General features: G+C 36.1%; 3 protein-coding genes and 1 pseudogene across 3 annotated transcripts; 1 reads left to right on the plus strand and 3 right to left on the minus strand.

The window, feature by feature from the left end:
- Positions 1–472: 472 nt before the first annotated feature.
- On the minus strand, positions 473–1,390 carry LOC121210090 (uncharacterized). The gene is made up of 2 exons (XM_041082188.1): positions 733–1,390; positions 473–594 (listed from the first exon to the last, which is right to left on the minus strand). Exons 1-2 carry the CDS (start codon positions 1,388–1,390, stop codon positions 473–475), a joined length of 780 nt encoding a protein of 259 aa, XP_040938122.1.
- Positions 1,391–1,813: 423 nt separating this feature from the next.
- Positions 1,814–2,842, minus strand: LOC107935641 (putative disease resistance protein At1g50180). The gene has a single exon (XM_041082189.1). It carries the CDS (start codon positions 2,840–2,842, stop codon positions 1,814–1,816), a length of 1,029 nt encoding a protein of 342 aa, XP_040938123.1.
- Positions 2,843–7,802: 4,960 nt separating this feature from the next.
- On the plus strand, positions 7,803–8,711 carry LOC121210091 (uncharacterized). The gene has a single exon (XM_041082190.1). It carries the CDS (start codon positions 7,803–7,805, stop codon positions 8,709–8,711), a length of 909 nt encoding a protein of 302 aa, XP_040938124.1.
- A 5,753-nt stretch (positions 8,712–14,464) lies between these two features.
- LOC107944014 (probable disease resistance protein At1g58602) lies at positions 14,465–20,121 on the minus strand (annotated as a pseudogene).
- Positions 20,122–26,364: the final 6,243 nt, after the last annotated feature.

Genomic DNA, 26,364 nt, shown 5'->3' on the forward strand with positions numbered 1-26,364 from the left:
AATTAGCATGGCCTAGTCTTCTATGCCATAGGCCAACATTATCAGCTAAGCTTGTATAAGCTTTCTTCTTGAGCTGATTCACATCAAGCATGAAACATTTGTCTACCATGCCTACAGTAATCATTTCCTGGCCATGAAAGTCTTCAATAACACATGAATCATTCTTGAAAACTAGGGAATACCCTTTTTCAACTAACTGACCAACACTCAACAGATTCTGATTAATGTCAGATACAAAAAGCACATCTGAAATGACTTTGTTACCTGAGGCAGTGTTGATCACTACATTCCCCTTTCCTTTGGCTTCAATCAGACTCCCATTGCCTATTCTGATTTTTGAGGCATAGCTTCTGTCAAGGTCTTTGAACAGGCTTTCATCAGCTGCCATGTGATGTGTGCAGCCACTATCCACCAGCCAGTTGCATTTGAATTTGCTTGTGGTAGTAAAGCTTGTGGCTGTGAAAACATGCTCCTATTGAGCCTGAAGGTCCTCAGCAGCTTGAGCTTGGATCTGCTGCTGTGCTGGTGCCTTTGCTTTATTCTTGCACACTTTCTCAACATGGCCAAACTGCTTACAGCTCCGAAATTGAATATCTGGCCTAAACCAGTAAAATTTTTTAGAATGTGTGGTTTTCTTGCAGTGGGCAAATGGTGGAAACCTTCTCTTGCCTAAATCTTTCTTTGGCTTATCCCTCTTATCAAGCCAAGGCTTCTTTCATTTCTGGCTCGAACCTGGACCATCTTTGGCTTTTGCTTGGAAGGCTCCTTCAGGATGTTCTTCCTGTCTGTTGGCTCTTCTCTGCTCCAATGCATAAAGGGAGTTCACCAACTCAGACAAAGAAATGGTTGTTAAGTCCCTTGAATCCTCGAGTGATGAGATTTTAGACTCAAATCTCTCAGGGAGTATGGTGATAACCTTTTCAACAACCCTGCTATCACTGAAATCTTCACCAAGCAACCTTGTGCTGTTGACAGTGGCCATGATCCTGTTTGAATATTGCCTGATGCTCTCAGATTCTTTCATTTTCAGGTTCTCAAAATCTCTTCCCAAGTTAATCACTTGTTGCTGCCTTGTTTTATCCGATCCCATAAAATTCTCCTTCAGCCTCTCCCATACTTCTTTAGGTGTGCTGCAAGCCATGATTCGAGTGAAGATTACATCTGTCACTCCATTTTGCAAGCAGACCAAGGCTTTATGCTTCTTTGTGCTCTCCTCAGCATGCTGCCTCATCTGAGCAATTATGGGATTAGCCCTCAATGGAGGTGGCTCGAAATCATTCTTAACTACACTCCACAAGTCTTGAGCTTGAAGATATATCTTCATCTTGACTACCCAAATGTAGTAGTTTTCACCAGCAAACACTGGAGGTAGAGGTAGAGTGAAGCTCATCTTGCTGAAACAAACTCAACAGCTTCGATTTCTTCCTTTTCAAGCTTATATTTTCTCAACAAAGCAACCAACAAACAGAGGCCCTCAGAGACTTAGGCTCTAATTACCATTTGTTGCAACATTGGTAGCAACTTAACATTCAAAACAAGAACAAAAGAAAAAGAACCGAAAAAATGAAAGAAGAAAGTTTGAAAACTTGAGTAATGTAACCGGATGATAATTTCATTGATTGAAATCAAAATATATGTGAAAGTTACATGAAATTGGACAGTTATCTAACAATGTAACTGTTCCCACTAATACACAACTAATACAAGTTAAATTTCAAACTAATGCTAGCTGATACATCAGCCATTACATCAAGTACAAATAAAAAACTAATCCTACTAACTTTGATTACATGTTACAAGCTAACTAAACAAGTTACATTTGAACAAAATCAACAAGCTGCTGCATTCGGTTCTGCTCTATTGCTGGCTTACTTGCTGAGTTGCTGGTCACACGTTGCATTGTAGGCCAATGCTCAACAGAAACTATCTCCTTATTTTGAGAGGTGAGCAATATCTTGTTTCTCGTCTCCCTTGCTGAAAATGCTGGTTTTAAGCTATCCCAAGCCTCAGTGTTCCAAATATCATCGAGTATAACCAAGCATTTGTTTTCCTCTAAGAAACTAGATAACTTCTCTACTAAATTTTCAACCTTCATCTTCTTGTCAGCTTCACTTAAGATGGTAAGATCAGATAGAATGTCTTCCCAAACTTTTCTTTTTTGAAAGTTTTGAGAAACATATATCGATGCCAAGTGTTTGAAATGACTGGCAACTTGGCTTTGACGATATATTTTCTTGGCAAGGGTGGCTTTCCCCAGACCACCCATGCCACATATGGAGAGAACCCTGCATTCACTTCCCTTATCGACAAGAACTAAGACCAGTTTCTTGATATCCTTACCCAATCCAACAATGTTATCATCCATAACATGAGGATAAGACCACCTTGATTCCCGCCTTTTAGTTGAAGAACTTGGTCCTTTTCCATCAAACCCTAACTTTGATACATCATACGCCTTCAATTGTCGAGTCAATTCTTTGATCCTGACAGTGATTTTCTCTATCTCCGACTTGATCTGATGGAGCAGGCATCCCTCATTGAGGAAATAAGCAGACCTTTTGATGTAATTTGAAAATCCATCTTTTCGTTTGAAAGCAACTTTGAGGGAAAACGTCTCGATCACATCTTCAGCATCGTAGGCCAACTCTCTGATTTCAACAACGCTGGTGCGTATCACCTCATGATCAACTCTTCTTACGTCTACTACTTTCAATAAGCGTTGCATCCATCTCAGCTCATTTGCCAAGCCCTGAACTTTTTCATCCACACCCCACAAGGATATGACTTCTTGTGTTAGCTTGCCGATTATTTTGAGAGCAGAAGAAACAACAAAGAATTCCATGAGAGAGCAACTTTTTTTTTAGACTAAAGACAGTTGATATCTTGGAATTTTTGGTTTCTGGTACAATTGATTATATGGTTCAAAGTACCGCAGAAGGGAAATTAGATTCTTATCCAATTGTTTGTGGAAACACGTTTAAGTCAACTTAACTAAATGTATTTAAGTCAATTCGAGATTGATGGGCCCCACGAACTTGTAAGTTTCCTTTTCCATAAAACTTGCAAGAGGCATTTTCTTGGTATGAAAAAATTATTTAGTAAAATAGATGAGTTTGAAAATTAATAAGGAAATGATTAAAGTCGTTACTTGGAGCACCCGACTTTAACTCGGCACCTCTAGGCACCGTTTTTATATAATTATTTTTTACTTAAATGAAAAAGAGGAAAAAGAGGTAAATCTTATAAATAGTCTTTATATTTTATCAAATTTTAGTTAGTTTCAATTTGGATTTTTTATGTTTCAATATAATATTAATAGGTTTCAAACCAAGACTTTAGTGGGAACTACAAATAAATATGACATTTTTTTTATTAAGTTCTCCTTTTTTTTAAAAAGGAATTTATCTAAAATTTTGATAAAATTATGAGGGACCAATTGTGATAATATTTCATTTTTTCCGAAGCATAGAAACAAGTTGTTTTTATGCTCAACTATATGTAAAATAGAATTACTAGCTCTAAGCATCTTAATTATCCATGTTTCAATATAATATTAATAGGTTTCAAACCAAGACTTTAGTGGGAACTACAAATAAATATGTCATTTTTTTATTAATTTCTCATCTTTTTTTTAAAGGAATTTATCTAAAATTTTGATAAAATTATGAGGGACCAATTGTGATAGTATTTCATTTTTTCCGAAGCATAGAAACAAGTTGTTCATATGCTTAACTATATGTAAAATAGAATTACTACTTTAGCTCTAAGCATCTTAATTATCACTTGCACATAACAGAATTCATAAAAAGGACTAATGAGTAACTAATAAGCATCTTACCACCGAACCAACATGCTCATTCTGGCATAATTTGCCCAAAAATAAAATTTAAACCAAAACAATCAGGGATAGGAATATAACCAAAAATTAACTAAATTTTTAAAGAAAAGACTTGAAACTAGAACCTCTCACACATAACAATATCACCCAACCATTGAACCACGTTAAATTACATGACAAAGTTCAACATTCCTTAATAAAGAAATTCAGAGTGTTACATAAGAAGCTTTTGATTTTTACGGTGGCGTCTTAAATGGAGGAAGAATTAACAAATCTTAATGATAAACATGTTAATTTACATATTTTTGGTGTTTAATTTGGCTTATTTCTGAATTAATCCCTGCTTAATTGATGTTTTTATGATTTAATCTTGTCAGGGATGTAATTGGTCAAAAACGAGTAAAAAGGGGCCAAATTGAAAGACAAATCATTGAGTTGGGGCCAAATCATAAAGATGGGAAGGCCAAAGATTTAACATCAATTTTGACTTTGTAAAAATCTAAAAAAAGAAGATATTATTTTATTTAGTTTTTTTATTTTTATTTTTATTTTTATTTTATTAATTTAGCTTTAGCCTATTTTTAGTAAACCCTATGAATATAAATAGAGGCTTTTAGTTCTTAGGAAAATCATCCTTTAATTTGTATTCCTCCTTCTACTTGGAATAGAATTACTTTCTCTCTTGTATTTTCTTTTTCAATTTAGAGTTGGAATATCATTTCTTTTCTCTTCAATTTGACGTTGCATTTTGTAGTTTTGTCTCCAATTTTTGTTTCTTTTCCATAATTGGGTCAATTGCTCTCCAAGTCCCCTTTCCTTTTCAAAATTCCATCATCCTTTACACAAAGCCAAAACACAATCCACAACCTTCAAGCATGATTAAATTCATGCCACACTAAACCCTTTTCAGCTTTAAGCCGGTGTTAACCCCGTTAAAAAACCCGTGAGTTACAAACCCGAGCTGTTTAACTCCCAACTTTCGATATTTATTATTTCTCCAGATTAAGAGTATGACTTCGTCAACTCACAAAGTCAAGACAACACTAAGTCAAAAAAGAGACGTCGTTTGAGTTAGTGTGGCTAGACGTACAGTTGGAATTCCAAAAGGATCGATTGTCTAATTGGTCTTCCGTGAACTCATTGGCGTGCCAAGTGGGGATTACTGTTTGGTTCCGTGAAGGGAAGTAGTAACCAGATTTAAATGTCCCAAATGTTTGAGGGCATTGGTTCAAGTTAGGCTCTTCTAGAACGCAAAGCTGTCGGAGTTCTAAATCACGAACGTTTCGTAGGTTGTTCGATCGGTAAGGGTTAGTTATAGGACGTTCCATAACTAATTTACACAAGGAAGAGTTGGTGTTCGAGGCGTCCTTGGTAGCTATAACTAGCTTATTGGAAAAGAGGAGTTCACCTAATTTCAAGGATCGGGTCAAAGACGAAAAAACCCGTGCTTAAGGCCGAGCTAAGATTAATTGATTTTTCTTCAGATTACTTCGTTTTTTGTTTTTTTATCTTTTACTTTTTACGTTTTTTTGAGTTTATTTTAGGTTCCATATTTTATCCCCCCCAAACATCACGGGCACGACAACTACCCAGACATAAATCTGGTCGAGAGATAAGCAATTTTCAGTAAACCAATCTCTGTAGGATCGACCCTACTCCTTATACTGCTTTAATTTGCAAATTAGGTGTAGGTTTATATTGGTGGAATCGATAGCCATCACTTAATATTATCGAGGATGAAGAGGAACTGGTGTAGGCCGTGGAAGATGAAATCGGGGCTGAGGAAGATTACAACTTGTGTTTGGTGGGACGAATTTTAACAATAGTGTGGCTCACTTTCGATTTATGAAGAATAAACTGGCATATTTATGGCATCTATTAGGGGAATAGTTATCACTAATTTTGGGGAGAAGAGAGTTATGTTTCGATTTTTCAATATAATTGATCTAAAGATGGTGATGGAGGACATGCCCTTCTTATTTAATAAGCACCTTATCGTTTTCCATAAATTGGAAGAGGGAGAAGATCCAATGCAAGTCCTACACATTTATGCCTTATTTTGGGTGCAAGTACATAATTTGCTAATGGGGTTTATGTCAAAAGGTATAACGCGAAAATTTGGTAATTTCATTGGTCAATTCATGGAGTATGATGCTGCGTTAGTAACAAGATAAGAGAAATTTTAAACGTATTAGGGTGAAGTTAGATGTTTGGGTTCCATTAAGGAGAAAAGAGAAGATTATTTTTTAACAGAGTAAGTCTACACACATTCAATTTCAGTATGAGAAGATTACATTATTTTGCTTTTTATGTGGTAGATTGGGTTATGGGGAAGGTTTCTGTCTCATTCGTTTAACAATGGGACAACAGGAAGAGGAGTTTGGTTGGGACAATTATTTAAGGGCTCCGCGACGTAAGGCAGCGTTGGTTTTTAGCTGATGGCTGAGGGAAGAATCGGGGAATGGATTGAGGATAGGAATGAAGTTGGATAAAAATCAAGAGGGAGGACAACTAAAGAGAATCAAACCGCTAAACCTAATTAACTAAATAAGTGAAGATTAGGGGGTTATCAAGGTAAGACTAGTAGGGTGGACGCTCAATAAAAAAAACGGGTTTCTTTAATGTGTTAGCTAGTGATAAAGTCACTAACATGAGTAAGTGAATGGGGCAGGAGGTAGAGGAAAGGCCAATTGAATTTATAGAAGGGAAGATAAGGCAACGAATACAGGAGGGGCCAATTGGCATCAGTTGCAAAAAAAAACAATGGATTTAGATGGACTTAATGAATTATTAGGGGATATTAGAAATCAAACTAGTCATTCGCAATGAAAATCTTAAGTTAGAATGTTTGTTGTCTATGGAAATTACAGGCAGTTAGACGTCTCAAAAATAGCTTGAGAAAAATTCGGTCTCAGTTGTAGTTTCTTATCGAAACAAATGTTAGTGCAAGATGGATTAAGAAAATTAGAAAGAGATGTGGTTTTATAAATGGTATCAACGTTGGAGCTCATAGGTCTAGATATGGATTGCCCATAGGTTGAAATGAGGAGATAGTGATTACAGTTAAAAGTTTTTCTAGCTCACATATTGATATTGAGGTAAATGAGGGGGAGGGTATGAATTGTGGAGTTTTACTGGATTCTATGGTTCACCTGTAAAAAGTTTAAGCAGATATTCATAGAGACTATTACAACATCTACAGAGATGTAGTCGACTACCTTGGTTAGTTATAGGGATGTTCTCTTATGAAAAGAAGTGGGCATTTGTATGAGGAGAGGCAAATGGTTGCTTTTCGAGATGTCTTAAGGGAAGTGCAATTTGAGTGATTCAGGGTTCTCGAGGTGGTGGTTTACTTGGGGGAGTGTTGAGCATTGGTCTACAATGCAACATGTGACCAGCAGCTCACCAAGCAGACTTGCAATGTAGCAGAACCGAGAGCAGCAGCAACATGGTCCCCTTTTGTTTATTTTGTTCAAATGTAACTTGCTTAGTTGATTTGTAACTTGTAATCAAAGTTAGTAAGATTTTTGATGTAATGGATGTAATGGGTGATCATATCAGCTTACTTGTTTATGTGGTTCACATTTTGAAATTGTTAAGTATTAGTGGGAGTAGTTAAGTCATTAGGTAATTTGTCCATTGACTTTGTAATTTATATAAGCTACTGTTTTCTTAATGAAAGATGTTTTTTTTTCAGTTATTCTTGAACTCAAGCTCTCCTTGTTTTATTTTTTTTCAATCTTTTAATCTCTTAAGCTTGTGTGAGAATCTTGTTGCTGTCAAATGTTCCAGTAAATGGTATTCTGTTTGAAATTCATACTTTACCCGTTTAAGTATGTTGAAACTCCAACAATTGGTATTCAGAGCCTAAGTCTTTGAGGGCCACTGTTTTGTTGGTTGCTTTGTTGAGAAAATATAAGCTTGAGAAGGAAGAAATTGGGGCTGTTAAGTTTGTTTCTGCAAGATGAGCTTTATAGCACCTCCACCTCCAGTATTTGCTGGTGAAAAGTACCATATTTGGGTAGTCAAGATGAAGACATATCTTCAAGCTCAAGATTTGTGGAGTGTAGTTGAGAACGACATCGAACCACCTCCATTGAGGGCCAATCCCACGATTGCACAAATGAGGCAGCATGCTGAGGAGAGCACCAAGAAGCACAAAGCCTTGGCCTGCTTGCAAAATGGAGTGACAGATGTAATCTTCACTCGAATTATGGCCTGCAGCACACCTAAGGAAGCATGGGAAAGGTTGAAGGAGGAGTTCATGGGGTCAGATAAAACTAGGCAGCAACAAGTGATTAACTTAAGGAGAGACTTTGAAAATTTAAAGATGAAGGAGTCTGAGAGCATTAAACAATACTCAGACAGGATTATGGCCACTGTCAACAGCATAAGGCTGCTTGGTGAAGACTTCAATGAGAGCAGAGTAGTGGAGAAGGTCATCACCACTCTTCCTGAGAGATTTGAGTCTAAAATCTCATCACTCAAGGACTCAAGGGACTTAACAACCATCTCTTTGTCTGAACTGGTGAACTCCCTATATGCTTTGGAGCAGAGAAGGGCCAACAGGCAGGAAGACCATCCAGAAGGAGCCTTCCAAGCAAAGGCCAAAGAAAGTTCCAGCACAAGTCAGAAAGGTAAGAAGCCTTGGCTTGACAAGAGGGATAAACCAAGGAGAGGTTCAGGCAAGAGAAAGTTTCCACCATGTGCCCATTGTAAGAAGACCACTCACTCTGAAAGGTTTTGCTGGTTTAGGCCAGACATCCAATGCAGGAGCTGCAAACAGTTTGGACATGTTGAGAAAGTTTGTAAAAACAAACCAAAAGCACCAGCACAACAGCAGATTCAATCTCAAGCTACTGAAGACCTTTAAGCTCAGGAGGAGCATGTGTTCACAGCTTCTTGCTTTGCATCTTCAAGCAAAGTCAGAAGCAATTGGTTGGTGGATAGTTGCTGCTCACATCATATGGCAGGTGATGAGAGTCTGTTCAAAGATCTAGACAGAAGCTATGTCTCAAAAATCAGAATTGGCAATGGTGAACTGATTGAAGCCAAAGGCAAAGGCAGTGTTTTAATCAACACTTGTTCAGGTAACAAAGTTATTTCAGATGTGCTCTTTGTGCCTGAAATTGATCAAAATTTGTTGAGTGTTGGTCAGTTAGTTGAAAAAGGGTATTCCCTAGTTTTCAAGAATGATTCATGTGTTATTAAGGGCTGTCATAGTCAAGAAATGATTGCAGTAGGCATGGTAGATAAATGTTTCATGCTTGATGTTAATCAGCTTGAAAATAAAGCTTATGCAAGCTTGGCTGATAATGCTGGTCTATGGCACAGAAGATTAGGCCATGTTAACTTTAGATCACTTGATCTATTACAAAAACAGAATTTGGTGGAGGATATGTCTAAAGTAGAAGCAAGTGACAGTGTTTGTGATGTTTGTCAGTTTGGCAAACAAGCCAGATTGCCATTCCCAGTGAACCAAGCTTGGAGAGCTCGAGAAAAGCTTGAACTAGTGCATTCTGATATTTGTGGACCAATGAAGTCCCCTTCTTTGAATGACAGTAAGTATTTTGTGTTGTTTATTGATGATTTGACCAGGTTTTGCTGGGTTTACTTCATGAAACACAAATCTGAAGTGTTTGAGACCTTTAGCAAATTCAAGGCACTAGTGGAGAACCAAACAAGCTGCAAGATCAAGGCATTGAGAACTGACAATGGGACTGAGTACTTGTCTGAGAGGTTTCAGAAGCTTTGTGAGCATGCAGAGATCCATCATCAGCTCACCACTGTTTATACTCCACAGCAAAATGGAGTTTGTGAAAGAAAAAATAGAACAGTGATGAATATGGCCAGATGTCTGTTGTTTCAAAGCAAGCTTCCAAGCAAATTTTGGGCAGAAGCTGTCAACACCTCAGTTTACCTATTGAACAAGCTTCCTACAAGAGCTGTAAAGGACAAAACACCCTTTGAGGCATGGTATGGGCTCAAACCATCCATTTCCCATTTGAAGGTGTTTGGATGCATGTGTTATGCACTAGTTCCAGCTGAAAAAAGAACTAAACTGGAAAGAAGGTCTGCCCCTGAGATATTTGTTGGCTATAGCAGTACCAAAAAGGGCTATAGGGTGTATGACCCTTCAACAAAGAAGATTTTGGTGAGCATGGACATCAGATTTGATGAAGAGAAGTTTTGGAGTTGGGATGATTCAGAAACAAGTCAGTTTGTTGAAGATCAACTTGATATCAACCTAGAGCCAACTGAAAATGAACTAGAAAGTGATGACATTGATGATCCTCCTGTGAGAGGAACCAGAACCATTGCTGACATCTATCATAGGTGTAATGTAGCCATAGTTGAGCCTTCAAGCTATGAAGAGGCTGCAAGGGACAGAAGCTGGAAAAAGGCAATGGAAGCTGAACTTGAGATGATCAGGAAGAATGAAACATGGGACTTGGTTGAAAGGCCAGACCAAAAGAAAGTCATAGGTGTCAAGTGGGTTTTTAGAACCAAATTTAACTCAGATGGTTCTTTGAACAAACATAAGGCAAGATTAGTGGTGAAGGGCTATAGTCAAGAGTATGGCACTGACTTCATGGAGACTTTTGCTCCAGTGGCTAGGCTTGACACAATCAAGCTTCTTTTTTCCTTGGCTGTACAGAAACACTGGAAGATTCACCAATTGGATGTCAAGTCAGCTTTTTTGAATGGTTTTCTGAAAGAAGAAATTTACATAGAGCAACCAGAAGGGTTTAAAGTTCCAGGAGAAGAAAACAAAGTCTATAGGCTGAAGAAAGCCTTGTATGGTCTAAAACAGGCACCTAGGGCCTGGTATGATCGAGTTGATACTTACTTGTGCAAACTTGGGTTCGAGAAAAGTCTGAGTGAACCAACTCTTTATGTAAAGAAGACTAAAAATGAAACTTTGCTGATTATTTCAGTTTATGTAGACGATCTACTGGTGACTGGAAGCAGAACTGATTTGATCAATGACTTCAAGACTCAAATGAAGGAAGTATTTGATATGACTGACTTGGGAGCCATGACATACTTCCTTGGCATGGAAGTGAACCAGTCTAATCAAGGAATCTTCATCAGCCAGCAAGCATTTGCCCTGAAGATCCTAGACAAGTTCTGCATGTCCAATTGCAAATCAGTGAGCATACCAATGGCTCAAGGAAAGAAGCTGACTAGCTTTGGAAACCAAGAAAGAGTTGATGAGAAGGAGTACAGAAGCCTAGTTGGCTGTTTACTCTATTTGACAGCAACTAGACCTGATCTTATGCATGCTGTTAGCTTGTTGTCTAGATTCATGCACTGCTGTGACACATCACATTTTAAGGCAGCAAAAAGGGTACTTAGATACCTTAAAGGAACCTTGAAACTTGGAGTCATGTTTAAGAAGGAAAATGAACTTAAACTGGTGGGATATTCAGATAGTGACTGGGCAGGCTCTGCAGATGATATGAGAAGCACTTCGGGTTACTTCTTTACTCTTGGCTCAGGAGTATTTTGTTGGAGTTCAAAAAAGCAACAAACTGTTGCCCAATCCACAGCTGAAGCAGAGTATATTGCAGCAGCAGTAGCGGTGAATCAAGCCATTTGGCTCAGGAAGTTATTGTCTGATTTAAATGAAGAACAAAGTGAAGCTACTAAAATCATGGTTGACAACTAATCGGCAGTAGCCATAGCTAAAAATCCAGTCTTCCATGGTAAGACCAAACATTTTAAAATTAAATTCCATTTTGTTAGAGAGGCTGAGCAGACAAGAGAAATCAGCCTTATTCATTGCAACTCACAAGACCAATTGGCTGACATTCTAACAAAGCCACTTGGTACATTCAGATTTGAAGCCTTAAGGGAGATGATTGGTGTTTGTTGCATACAGTCCAATGAGGAGTGTTGAGCATTGGTCTACAATGCAACATGTGACCAGCAGCTCACCAAGCAGACTTGTAATGTAGCAGAACCGAGAGCAGCAGCAACATGGTCCCCTTTTGTTTATTTTGTTCAAATGTAACTTGCTTAGTTGATTTGTAACTTGTAATCAAAGTTAGTAAGATTTTTGATGTAATGGATGTAATGGGTGATCATATCAGCTTACTTGTTTATGTGGTTCACATTTTGAAATTGTTAAGTATTAGTGGGAGTAGTTAAGTCATTAGGTAATTTGTCCATTGACTTTGTAATTTATATAAGCTACTATTTTCCTAATGAAAGATGTTTTTTTTTCAGTTATTCTTGAACTCAAGCTCTCCTTGTTTTATTTATTTTTTTCAATCTTTTAATCTCTTAAGCTTGTGTGAGAATCTTGTTGCTGTCAAATGTTCCAGTAAATGGTATTCTGTTTGAAATTCATAGTTTACCCGGTTAAAGTATGTTGAAACTCCAACAGGAAGGGAGAAGCTGTCGGGAAATAATATCGAAAAGAGACTTGATAGAGGAGTAATTGATTCCGGGTGGTGGGAATTGTTTTTGAGATATTCAGTAAAACACCTCCAGCATAGTATGTTAGACTATTGCCTGATGTTAGTTGATACAGTTGGAAGAGATGGGGGTGGAAAAATTTCAAAACCTTTTTACTTTGAGTTTAATGCAGACTGGGTATTTAAAGACAGTTTTGAGGAGCAAGTTGTTGTTAGATGGGATATGAGTGAAGAGGATATTCCAGCAAGATTGGATGCGCTTGGCTCTAAGCTAGGTAGATGGGAAAATAGGAATAAGGTCATTAGAGAAAGCAGAAAACAAGGGTTGTATGCAAGGTTGAGTGAATTGAATGAGATGGATTTAGTTGATGAGGTCCTGACGAAGTTAACAGATATCAAGTTAACAAAGGGCAAGAGTGTATTGGCTAAAGTTAGGGGATTGAAACACTTCGTTTTTTCATAAGGCTGTGAGCTATAGAAAGGAAACAAACATGGTGAGGGGTTTGGAGGATGGAAGCGGTGATTGGGCTAGTAGGGAAAGAGAAATTGTTGAAGTAGCAACAAAATACTTCCAAGATTTATTTGAACCAAAGCTAGTAAGAGATTGTGGAAGGTTGATTGAATGAGTTCGACCATGCATTTCTGAAAGCTTGAATGAAGGATTATTGACTGAGTTTTGGAAAGAAGAGTTCACAAAAGTAGTGAAATAAATGGCTCCATTGAAGGCGTCAGGTATAGATGGGCTTCCAGCCCTTAATATTGGCACATTATTAGGAAGATATTGCTAGTTATTGTTTGGATGTGCTAAATGATAGGAAGGACATAGAGGTGATTAATAGGAAAAATATTGTGTTAATTCCTAAAATGAATTCACCACGGAGCATGGGTCAATTTAGGTCTATTAGCCTTTTTAAACGTCATCTATAAGATTATATCCAAGGTACTAGTAAATAGATTTAGAAATGTACTTGATATCTGTATAAATGACAATCAAGGTGCTTTTGTGTCGAGTATACAAATCACTAATAACATATTATTGGCATATAAAATTCCACATTCGTTTAAAAAGAAGAGTGAGGGTTCGGTGAGATCTTTTGTCTTAAAACTTGATATGAGCAAGGTGTATGATAGGGTTGAATGAAGTTTTCTCGAACATATATTGCGCCGATTGGGGTTCTGTAATGAATGAGTTACTTTAGTAATGAGGTTTGTAACTTCTGGATCTTATTCAGTTGTGCTGAATGGAATTAAATGGGGTGAATTTAGGCCTACAAGGGCTTGAGACAAGGTGACCCATTAACCTCGTATCTATTCATTATTTATGCTGAGGGCTTCTCCACTTTAGTTAACATAGCAAAGTGTGAAGGATTAATTGGTGGGGCTAGAGTGGGGAGGGTTGGGATAGTTGTGCCACATTTGTTTTTCGCTGATGACACCATATTGTTTGGTGAGACTACAGAGGAGGGGGCGAATGCAATGAAGTTAGTGGTGGTCGAATATGAACAAGTGTCAGGTCAGTTGGTGAATTTTAAAAAAATTGCTCATATATTTTAGCAGCAACGTGGGGGATGGAACAAGAGAGCAAGTGGGGAGAGTAGTCAGAGTGAGTTGATTTATAAGTTTTTTTAGTATTTTATTAATTGAATTGGTGTAGAGTTAATTCATTACACTAATTCAGTTATACACTAATTTTGTATTTGGTCATATTTTACAAAGCTTTTTTTTTTAATTATTTTCCAAAGTTTGTCACTTTCATACAATTTAAAGTTTGTCACTTTCATACAATTTAGAGGAATAATTTTGTTTTAGTATTGCGTTTAAATTTTATCTTAGATTTTATATAATTTATCACAACTATTTAATGTATAACAAAATGTGGTTGTATTATTTTTGCATGTTGAAAGTATTATATATTTATGAAAGAAATCTACACGTTCATAGTTCCTTTTATAAAATGCCTTTTGATTCTTTTTCTTTTTCTGTAAATATATCAAATCAATTTATTTTTTTAATTATTGTTATAATGATACAATTTTACATTTAAATTCATTTACTTAAAATTTGAATGAATGCATCACACATTAATATTAATATCATATTATAGTTTTTAAGCAGTTACAAATTTGAAAATTATACCAAAATGAAAAAAAAAAACAGTTTCACCTGAACAACAATAGAATCCACACATATAAAAACTACAAGATAATTTCCACTCCAATTTCACAATACAAAACTCTCACATCACGTAAACAATTTCACACAGTACTGTTACAACTTTTCTAAATATATTTGGTCCCATGAAGAACAGCAGCAGAACAAAAAAAAAAAAAAAAAGAGCAATGACTTCTATACCTCGAGAGGAAAAGTTTAAAAATGTCAATATCATATGAAGTAATTGAAGAATCATATTGGAGAACAAATTTTTTCACTTGAAATAAAAGATAATGCCAGTTAATTTCAATCTTCCAAATTGCATCTGCTGACCATCACGAATGTGCTTAACACCCTATTGAAAACATTTTCTACCACTTTTAATTCAAATGACAAATCCTGTGGGAATATGAGACATTGCCAAAAACAGAGTATAAGAAGCAAATCTAGAAAGAATCTAAACATGCAAAATAGTTTATATATAGAAAAAAGGGTTAAGTATTTCCTACAACAAAGATTTATGAGTTACCTGGCATTAATCATAATTACTATCACTCGCAGTCATGGAATATGATAGAAGGAACATGTCGGCCTTTCCAGAAATCTTCTCCCCCTTCTTCCACTTTATCTTTGAATGTCTTTGGCATTGAATCAATCTTCAGTTCTTGGAGGGTTGCAATGAACCTCAGTCCATCTGGAAGCTTTTTTAGCTGTCTGCATTTTTGTATCTCCAATCGCTGAAGAGAAGCCATGGCTTCTTCACCCACCTTCCACTCCTCCAGATTGTTAAGCCCCTTAAGGCTTAGAGACTCAAGTTTAGCAAAAGCTTGTCCGCAGCAAAACATTTCCTTTACTATGAAAGCCTCTTCATGTAATTCAAGCATCCTTAAGTAAAGCAGTTTCTCAAGTGTTGGCATTGGATCTTCCTCAAGCTTGCATCTTCTCAACTTTATGTAAGCGAGATTTGAAGACAAGTAGTGGTACTCTGGTAATCTTCTTATCTCCACATCTAACCTCAACTTAGAAATGTTTTCGCAACTCAAAAGGAGGTGTGCCAAATGTCTTGGATCTATTCTTCCTTCATCATTGATAATAGACAAGGAATGAAGATATTTACTTTGGATGATAGGTGGATTCTTGTCCAACTCCTCCGTGTTAAAATCTTCAATATTGAAGGACCCTCGAATCTCCAACTCCCTAAGGTTTGTCATGTTGATAAGATCCTTTACATAACAATTCTTGGTGTTGAAGTTGACAAGTGTTTGGAGGTTTTTCAATGTACCCAACTTCAACTTTGCTTTACTACTACATTGCTGGGGGAGATATAGATGTCTTAGTTGCTGCATCCTCCATAACAAGTTAGGTACATGAACAGATTCTGAACATAATCCGTTTATTATTCTTAAATCCAAGGTTTGCAAGCACCTTAAGTTGCCTAGAGATGAAGGCAACTTTAAACTGTCGAATTCAAGACCTCTTAATCTCAAGAATCTTAAATGGATGAGCTTACCAATGTCATTGGGTAACTTGCATCCTGCATATCCTCCTCTTTCGTAATCTAAAACTCTTAAGAAAATTAAAATTATTGAACATATATTTCCAAATTCCCCTCAATTTAGTAACTAACACACTACAAACTAAAACTGCCGCAAACCAAACCCATGGATTGAAAAGTTCCTCCTTGTGGTTGTCAAAGTACCTTACCATTGCCAATGGCAAAACATTATCCTCTTCCTCAACCGGTAAAAACTTATCGAAGAACAAAAGTGATCGAAGACGTGGACTTTTAATGTAGTGTATCCAAAAATATTTGTGTACAGAAACTCTGCGAACCCTCCCAATTCTGGATAACTGGCAGGCATTTGACTGATCAGCAATGTCGAAGAATTTTTCTTGTTTTGCCTTTGACAAGCAAACACCTCTCATTAGATCATGCATCTGAAAACTTGTCATCTTTAAGGTTGCAACGTATCTTTCTCGTACTTGAATCATACATCTTTTTGCAAGCTCCATTAAATAACCTTCAGCCACATCTTCCGCTATTAGCCCTTCATCTCCTTCTTCTGGCTTTGTGAAACAATTCCTTCGGCAATCCATAACTGAATCAATCTATCCACAGGTATCTCATAATCCTCGGGAAATTGGCTTAAATAAAGGAAACATGGTCTTAAATAGGGAGGCAAATCATCATAGCTTAATAACAACACATCTTTTAGTACTTGACCTTTATCGTTCTTGAAGTATGATTTCACATTTACAGATACGTTCAGCCATTCAGTTAATGAAGGATACTTTGTAGCCAAAATTCCTCCCAATATAATAATGGCTAATGGAAGCCCTGCACAGTGTTTAACCATGTCCTCTCCCAACTCCTTCATTTTCGCCTCAATTTTATAGCCTGTATAATACCAAAACAAAGTTAAAAAAAAATCAATGATAACTTCAAAACCAGACTACAGTTTAGTAATTAACCACAACATTGACATCTTAAACAATTTCAAATAATTAGCGAAGCAGGATTTTATCAAATGATAAAATGATATTTTTATTTAAATTATTGAATATTGTAACTTATGAATTCAAATATTATAATATAAAATTATTAAATCAGAATTAAAATATTTTAAACATATTCAACATATAATATATTTTTACTTTATGTAATTAATGCAAAGAAACATTATTCAAAGCAATATTTAATTACGAGATAATTAATATGCTTAAAATTTTATTAAGTAAGAATTCTATTTTTCATCAATAAAATTAACATGACTTCTTTTTTACATCAAAATGCTTTAACTAATAATTGTAATATAAATTGTAATTATAATTATTACAAATGTTTTCCTATATTTTATTGTTAGAGTTATGTTCAAGTAATAAATTTATTTTAAAATTAGCATGCCTTTTTTTAACTAATAATTAAAACTTAAATTATATTTATTTTTAAATGTATAATAATAACAACTTCTATTAAATTGTATTTAACTTATAATTTTATAATTATCTTAATTTCTAGTGCACTTCAATTTTTTTTTAAAATGTGAATTTAATAATATGATAAAAATAAAGGGTATTCTAGATTATAGATTGTAGATACAAATTATAGAGATATTTTATGGTTGGAGTTTTATTCAAGTAGTAACTTTATTTTAAAATTAGCACAACTTATTTGAACTAATAATTTAAAATTAAATTATAATTATTTTTAAAATTAATTTAGTATTATTACAGAAAATTAATGAATATTCATTGAGTTTCTCCAATGTCGTGCTTTTATATAAATTATAGATTTATAGCATGAAATGATACCAAGTGCAAGGAACCTAGAAATGTTTATAGGCCACCCAAAGTAACACTTAGAAAAAAATTAAAATAAAGTAATTACTCAATTTGAAACAAATGTACAAGGCATGATGGCTTATTTGACCCTTCAACTTTATAAAAAGGGTCATTTTAGCTCATTTATTTAATTTTCCGATTCTTTTAGTCTTTAAACTTGAGTTGTTTGTCAAATCATTCCAAAATGGATGAAAAAATTAACATCTGTTAACTTTGTTGAAGTGACATACATGTTAATTGCATGTGATTCTCACGTCACAACTTAATTAATTTTAAAAATTTTAAAAATTTAAACAATTATAATTTTTTTAAAATTAAAAATTATTTAAACACTATAAAATTTATAAACATATATTTAATAACTTTAATTTTAAAAAATTAATTAATTGATATTGTCAATGCCATGTGGATGTTGCATCAACAAAGTTAAGAAACATTAACTTTTCCATCTATTTGAGAGTAGAGGTGTGCATGGTAGCCCGGCCCGAAGGCCTGCCCAAAAAATGGGAGGGTTCAAGTAAAAATATAGGCCTGAAATATGGGTTTGGGCAAAAAAATGAGGCCCGTTTAGAAAATTGGCCAGCTCGGGTAAAACTTTTTTGGCCCGAGCCCGGCCCGAATTATATACTAAATATATATATTTTATTTTTAATCATATTTATATTTTAATTTTAATTTTAATATAATCAATTTTTATTATATTTTTAATTTGTGTATTATTTTAAGAATTTTTTTAATATATTTTTTATTTATTTCTTGTTTTAATATTTATTTTAAATGTATTTGGTGATTTAATATATTTTAAAATTTTTTATTTAATGAAATAAGTTAAAAACATTTAATATGGGCCGGGCCGGGCCAGGCTTGGCTCGGGCTTAACAATTTTATTTCGGGCCGGGCTTAGATAAAATTTTAGGCCCATATTTTAGACCGGGCCCGGGTCTAGAAAATGGGCTTAAATTTTTCGATGGGCCCGGCCCGACCCATGCACACCTCTATTTGAGAGTGATTTAACAAACAATATAAATTCACGGATTAAAAGAAATGAAAAATTAAATAAAAGGTTAAAATGACTTTTTTTTGTTTGTGTAAAGTTGTTGAGTCTAAATAAATCATTATGTGAATTTAGAATATAAGATTTTTTAGCAAAAAAAAAAGAAAAAGAAAAAGAAGAATGTAGAGTAAACGTTGCAATATATATTAAGATAGAATAATTTTGGGATAATGAAATCAATAAACATATTACCTGGAGAATTTGTTGGGGGAATGGCAATCTTTTGGAATAGTTCCCAACTCTGTTCGTCGTTTAGGCACTGCAATTGATATAGGAAACCATTTTTGTCGGCATGTGAAATTATCTCCTTGTTCCGAGAGGTGAGTAAGATCTTGCTTTTCGTCTCTCTTGCCGAAAATACCGGTTTTAAGCTATCCCAATCCACGGGGTTCCAAATATCATCGAGTATCACCAAACATTTGTTTTTCTCCAAGAAACTAGATAACTTCTCTGCTAATTTTTCAACCTTCATCATCTTGTCAGCTTCAGTTAAGATGTTAAGATCAGATAAAATGTCTTCCCAAACTTTTCTTTCTTGACAGTTTTGAGAAACATTTGCCCAAGCCAAGTGCTTGAAATGACCAACAACTTGGCTTTCATGATATATTTTCTTGGCAAGAGTGGTCTTGCCCAGACCACCCATTCCGCATATGGAGACAACCCTACATTCACTTTGCTCATCGAGAAGAACTGGGACAAGTTGCTTGATATCCTTACCCAATCCAACAATGTTATCATCCATAACGTGAGGATAAGACCGCCTTGACACCCGTCTTTCAGTTGAAGAACTTGGTCCTTCTCCATCAACCCCGAACTTTGATACATCATACGTCTTCAATTGTCGAGTCAATTCTTTGATCCTGACAGTGATTTTCTCTATCTCCGACTTGATCCGGTGGAGCAGGCATCCCTCCTTGAGGAAACAAGAGGATCTTTTGATACAATTTGAAAATCCACCTTTCCTTTTGGAAGCAACTTTGAGGGAAAACGTCTCGATCACATCTTCAGCATCGTAGGCCAACTCTCTGATCTCAACAACACTGGTACGTATCAGCTCATTGTCAACTTTTCTTGCGTCTGCCACCTTCAGGAAGCTTTGCATCCATCTCAACTCACTTGCCAAGCCCTCAACTTGTTCATCGACGCCCCACAAGGATGTGACTTCTTGTGTTAGCTCGCCGATTGTTTTGAGAGCAGAAGAAACAGCAGAGAAATCCATGAGAGAGATTTTTTTTTTGTGACCAAAGACAGTTGATATCTTGGAATTTTTGGTTTATGGTAAAAGTGATTATATGGTTCAAAGTTAAATTAAACTAAACAATTCTTACTTGTGGACATAGGTTTAGGTGATTCCCATGGAAGGATGAGAGTAGTGCACAAGGGAAATTAGATTCCAATCCAATTGCTTTGGCAAGTATTCCTAAGTAATGGAAGCTAAAACAAGAACAACTAATTTTATTGAAACCAATCTTTTATTTTTTATTTTTATCAATTCCTTGCAGCATGTTTAAGTAAAGCACCGAAAAACAATGTATATTGGCAAAAGACAACATTGTGCAATGTTTGAACTATAAATTGTTGCTTGTGCAACAGGTAAGTGATTCTCATGATGTAACAAAGTACTTTGCAACGAAAATTGGATTCTTAACCCAATGATGTAACAAAGTGATTCTGAATAATAAAAAATAAAAAAAGGCAAAAGAATAGAGAATAAATTGATGTAATCAAATTGAGCAACGAATAAAAGGGGAGTCAATAATATTTGATCACCAATTAAATCAGATTGCACCAATTGCCAAAATAGAGTTATTCTTTTTTCATGAAAAGATACGAATAATATGCTCATTTTAAAAAAAAATTATTTTATATTCATGTCTAAATATATGTAAAATATAAATGTTAAAATCATTTAAATTTCAAAGATTAAAACTTTTTGGTTTTCCATTTGTTAATGCATGCTTGTTTGCTTAACGTTTTTGAAGTTTTAATTGGTTTTGATTGCAGCATTCAAGAAAAAAAGATAAAGCTTTTAACTTCGGTAGAGAATGAAGTTATAATTTTAACAGTTGTAATGAGAAGTGAAATTTAAATAAACTGCATATATTTTCATTCAAATTTGACGAGAAATATATTTGCATCTTGGAAGTAGTAATTTTATGGGCAGAATATCTGCTCTGTTCTTGTAGGATTCTTTGGACTTCACCATGCTTCATGTCTGCTTTATAGAAGAGAACAAGGTCATCGGTGACAAACAAATGCGAAATTTGTGGCTCATCTCTAGACAGATGGGCTTTCATTTGTCACCTTTAACCACTTCATCGATGAGGTGTCCTAAATGCTCTAGGGCAATGGCAAAAAGAAACGAAAAGGTGAAAGGGGTCATCTTTTCGAACACCTGGAATGGTTTGAACCCATTTCAAATGGCTGGTATAGAAGTAGTAATACAGTTCATAATTATCTGAATGAGGCTTTTAGGGAGCCTCAGTCTACAATGAAGTCCCACCACAGCCTATCATAAAATTTTAAATCCTCTTCATTAAACTTTTCAAAAATATTTTTCAAAAGCATTTTTCAAAAACAATGCTAAATTAGTTGGAAATCCAAAATCCAAAAACCATTTAGTCTTCTTCAGTTAGTATGAACTATGGTGTAATAACATTTTATTGTATAGAAGTTCCAGAATCATGTCTCCGATAACGGTTTTTGTGCTGAATATCCCGTTTTCAATGCATTGGAAGGGATTACTGGCGATGTTTAGGTTTCATGGAGAAGTTTTAGATGTTTTTATACCGGCGAAAAGGAGTAAAAAGATTTGGATTTGTGAGATTCAGCAATATGATGGATGCAAGAAGGGCGATAAGTAGGTTAAATGGTTTTGTGGTTATTGGCAATAGACTATCGGTGGACTTAGCAAAGTTTAATGGAGGGAGACAAATATGGAAGAAGAAAAGGCGAGGAGAAGACAATGCGGTTATGGGGAGTAATGGGAAAATGGAAAAAAAGGATTATGAAAAATTGAAAGATATTGGTAGAGTGGAAAGAGGCGAATGTTCTTCGAAAAGTCAGTTTCGAAAGACGAATGTAGAGAATGACAACGTCAGAATAGAGAAACATTTTATTGCGGTTCAGGGACACGTTGAGGAGGAACAACTATGGAAATTACAAAGATGTCTGGTGGGTGAGACAGCTACCTGCTGCGATATTAAGAACCTACAAGAAAGAATTGTAAAGGTAGGATTAGGGGAGATTAGAATCAGAAGAATCCAAGGTAGATTCTTTTTGGTCGACATACCAGACGATGAGCTGTTTGGGATTTTGAAACAAAATGATTGGGGTTATTTGCGAGAGTTCTTTGTTTTAATCGAACCTTCGTCGGAAGTTACAATAGTGGAAGAGAGGGTAGCATGGATAGAGGTGGCTGGAGTTCCATTATGTTGTTCCAATAGGGTCGGAAGCGTGTAAATTATTGTACTAAAAAATCACACAAAGTTCAATTCCCAGGGAAGAGAGGTGGATCACAAGGATCTCTTAAATACCAAGTCTTTCCTTAGTCAGAATATCCCTTTTATAGTAATTTAATAGCACAATTAAATACTACTATTATACCCTCAAATATTGAAAGAAAAATAGGACAAGAAAGAACACAAGAGTTTTAACGAGGTTCGGTAAATTATACCTACGTCCTCGGGCACTAACACCAGATGATAACTTTACTATCTCCAAGATATTACAAACAAATAGAATTCCTTAAGAATTCTCAAATGGGAGAAGAGAGAAAATTAAGAGAGAAAAATTGGTTGGGATGAATTGAAATAAGAAATGAGAAGGCCTATTTATAGTTGAGGTTCAAGGACCAAACAATAAATAGCCCATTATCTCAAGGACCAAAAAAAAAATTATCCCATGCCACTTTTCCAAAGTTGGTGGTTGGCATTATTGATTGTCTCCCGTTAATGTTAATGGAAACCATTATTAATTTTCTTCCATTAATGTTAACAATCTCCACCTTGAAGATTTGATTAGGATAATCACATCTTCACACACTTCCTTCAACTCCCCAAATTCGATAAAGCTATCTTTTGTAGTGCTTACAAATGCGCTCTCGAGCGCCATACACCTGAAGGTGCTCAAATTCTCAGGATGTTAATCAAGTTCAAACAATGATTAAACTTGATTGTTGTTACCACCTTGGTCATCATATCTGCGGGATTATTTGCTGTCGGAATCTTCTGAAGTAGAATTTTTCCTTTTTCAAAGACTTCCCGCACAAAGTGATATCTTACGTCGATATGCTTGGTTCTTGAATGATAGACTTGATTTTTCGCTAAATGAATAGCGCTCTGACTGTCACAATATAGACTAATGTGACTTTGAACAACTCCCAAGTCTTTCAACAATCCATTAAGCCAAATAGCCTCCTTAACAGCTTCTGTAACTGCCATATATTCCGCTTCTGTAGTAGACACAGCTACTGTAGACTGTAAGGTAGACTTCCAACTCACTGGGGCTTTCGCAAGAGTAAACAGATACTCCGTAGTTGAACGACGTTTATCTAAATCACCAGCAAAGTCGGAATCAACATATCCAACTACAAACTGACCAAGTGCTTCATCCTGCTCAAAAATTAAACTAACGTCTACGGTTTTTCAAAGATACCGTAGAATCCATTTCATAGCTTGCCAATGTCCTTTTCCAGGATCATGCATATACCTGCTCACAACTCCAACAGCTTGTGAAATGTCAGGCCGCGTACACACCATCGCATACATCAAACTCCCAACTGCATTAGCATATGGGACTTTTGCCATATATTCTCTTTCTTCTTCAGTTTTCGGAGATAATTGAGCACTAAGTTTCAAATGAGAAGCAAGTGGGCTATTTACATGTTTTGTGTTTTCATTTACACCAAAACATTGTAATACCTTTTTCAGATATTGCTTCTGATTCAAACAAAGCTTGCCTCTCTGTCTATCTCTACTTATCTCCATGCCGAGAATCTTCTTGGCCTCACCTAGATCTTTCATCTCGAACTCTTGATTCAACTGAGCCTTCAGCTTATCTATCTCTTTTTGGCTCTTTGAAGCGATTAACATATCATCAACATACAAGAGTAGATAAATGAAAGATCCGTCATGCAGCTTCTGCAAATACACACAATTGTCATATTTGCTTCTGGTGTACTTTTGCCTTTTCATAAAGCTATCAAATCGCTTGTACCACTGCCTCGGGGATTGCTTCAATCCATATAGCGATTTGTTCAGCTTACAAACCCAATTTCTACCACCAGCATCTGTGTATCCTTCGGGCTGAGTCATATAGATCTCCTCTTCTAACTCACCATGCGAAAAAGCCGTCTTAACATCAAGTTGAGCTAGCTCCAAATTCAACTGTGTTACCAAGGCCAACAAAATTCTAATGGAGGAATGCTTCACAACAGGGGAAAATACATCATTGTAGTCAATTCCCTCCTTCTGAGCGTAGCCTTTTGCTACCAATCTTGCCTTGTAGCGAACATCTTTCTTGCTAGGAGATCCATCTTTCTTTGCAAATACCCACTTGCATCCGATTGCCCTTTTACCTTTTGGTAATTGCGCCAATTCCCAAGTATTGTTCTTCCGGAGAGACTGCATTTCTTCATCCATGGCGCTTTTCTATTTGTCATTTTCAAAGCTTTGGATTGCTTCTTGATAAGTGACAGGAATATCATCATCAACAACGGGAAGGACGTAGGCCACCATATCAGTAAATCGAGCAGGTCTACGAATTTCTCTCTGTGGCCTTGCAACTGCAACTGGTTCTGGTGTACTTAACGGTTCTTGGGTCAGAACCTCTTCAACCTCTAATTCCTCCATTGTGGCTGGAGAATTAGACTTATTAACTGGGCAAATCCCCATCTGCTCAAACTCCACCTGTTTTGGAGTACACTCCACTTGCTGTGGAGTATCGCTTGTCTGAATATCTTCATCTGTTACCTTTTTCAATATGGTAGATTCATCAAAGGTAACATCTCTACTACAGATCATTTTCTTTGTGCTTAAGCACCAAAGACGAAATCCCTTCACTCCAGAAGTGATTCCCATAAAGAGAGCTTTCTTTGCCTTCGGATCTAACTTTGACTCCTTCACATGGTAATATGTAGTGGATCCAAACACATGTAAGGAATCATAATCTGTAGCCGATTTTCCAGACCATACCTCCATAGGAGTTTTTCTTTCTAATGCAGATGATGGCAAATGATTAACAAGATGGCCAGCGTATGTCACAGCCTCAGCCCAAAATTGCTTGCCCAACCCAGTATTGGACAACATACATCGAACTTTCTCCAGTAATGTTCGATTCATACGCTCTGCCACTCCATTCTGCTGCGGTGTATCCCTAACTGTGAAGTGTCGAACAATACCATACTCTTGGCACACATCGAAGAATGGATCACTTTTATATTCCCCTCCATTGTCCGTCCTAAGCCGCTTGATTTTCTTGCCAGTCTGGTTTTCGATCATAGTTTTCCATTTAAGAAAAACTCCAAGCACTTCATCCTTAGTTCTCATGGTATACACTCAAACTCTTCTGGAAAAGTTATCAACAAAAGTAACAAAGTAGTGTTTTCCTCCCAATGAAGGTGTCTTGGAAGGCCCCCACACATCTGAGTGAACATATTCCAAAATACCTTTTGTATTATGGATAGCAGTGTCGAATTTCACTCTCTTTTGCTTTCCCAGAACACAATGCTCGCAAAATTTTAATTTGCAAGCCTTTGCACCTTTCAACAATCCTTGCTTTGCCAGAATTTACAAGGATTTTTCACTGGCATGTCCCAACTTCATATGCCACAACTGCATTGAGTCCAAGTCTTTGTTACCGGAAGCTGCAGCGACTGCTCCAATAACTGTACTACCTTGGTAGTAATACAAGTTATTTTTCCTGATGCCCTTCAATATCACAAGTGTGCTAGATGTTACTTTCAAAACCTCATCTCTCATAGTAACAACTGAACCATTGGATTCCAAGGCTCCCAATGAGATGAGATTTTTCTTCAAACTAGGCACGTACCGAACATCAGTCAGAACTCTGATTGATCCATCTTGATTCTTTAATTGGATTGAACCTATCCCAACAGTTTTACAGGCATTATCATTGCCCATATAAACAACTCATCCATTTAGTTCTACTAAATCAGAGAACCACTCCCGGTTAGGGGACATATGATAGGTAAAACCCGAATCCAAAATCCACTCATCTGAATGGAACGACGATGATGATGCAACCAGTGATAGTTCAGAGTCACTAGTATTATGCTTTGCAACACAAGCATCTACAGCAGCTTTTCCCTTATTCTTCAGCTTTGGACAATTTTTCTTCCAGTGGCCTTTCTCATGACAAAAGGCACATTCATCTTTCCCAAGTCTGGACTTTGACTTTGATCTCCCCTTCTAAGTTTTCTTCCGAGTGTACGAATGACCTCGGACTACTAAAGCTTCTGTATCTCTGATTGAGTTTTTCTGTTTGTCCTTCTTTCTCTGTTCATAACTGTATAAGGCCGCACAGACTTCGCTCAG

Source organism: Gossypium hirsutum, chromosome A11 (genome assembly GCF_007990345.1).
Source record: "Gossypium hirsutum isolate 1008001.06 chromosome A11, Gossypium_hirsutum_v2.1, whole genome shotgun sequence".
Classification (NCBI taxonomy): Eukaryota; Viridiplantae; Streptophyta; class Magnoliopsida; order Malvales; family Malvaceae; genus Gossypium; species Gossypium hirsutum.

Excerpts from the sequence above, each read along its gene's own strand:
- LOC121210090 (XM_041082188.1), bottom strand. The coding sequence starts at position 1,390 with ATGAGCTTCACTCTACCTCTACCTCCAGTGTTTGCTGGTGAAAACTAC. Across the intron at positions 595-732 it reads AAAAGCCAAAGATGGTCCAG|ATATTCAATTTCGGAGCTGT; the intron begins GTTCGAGCCAGA and ends GGTTTAGGCCAG.
- LOC107935641 (XM_041082189.1), bottom strand. The coding sequence starts at position 2,842 with ATGGAATTCTTTGTTGTTTCTTCTGCTCTCAAAATAATCGGCAAGCTA.
- LOC121210091 (XM_041082190.1), top strand. The coding sequence starts at position 7,803 with ATGAGCTTTATAGCACCTCCACCTCCAGTATTTGCTGGTGAAAAGTAC.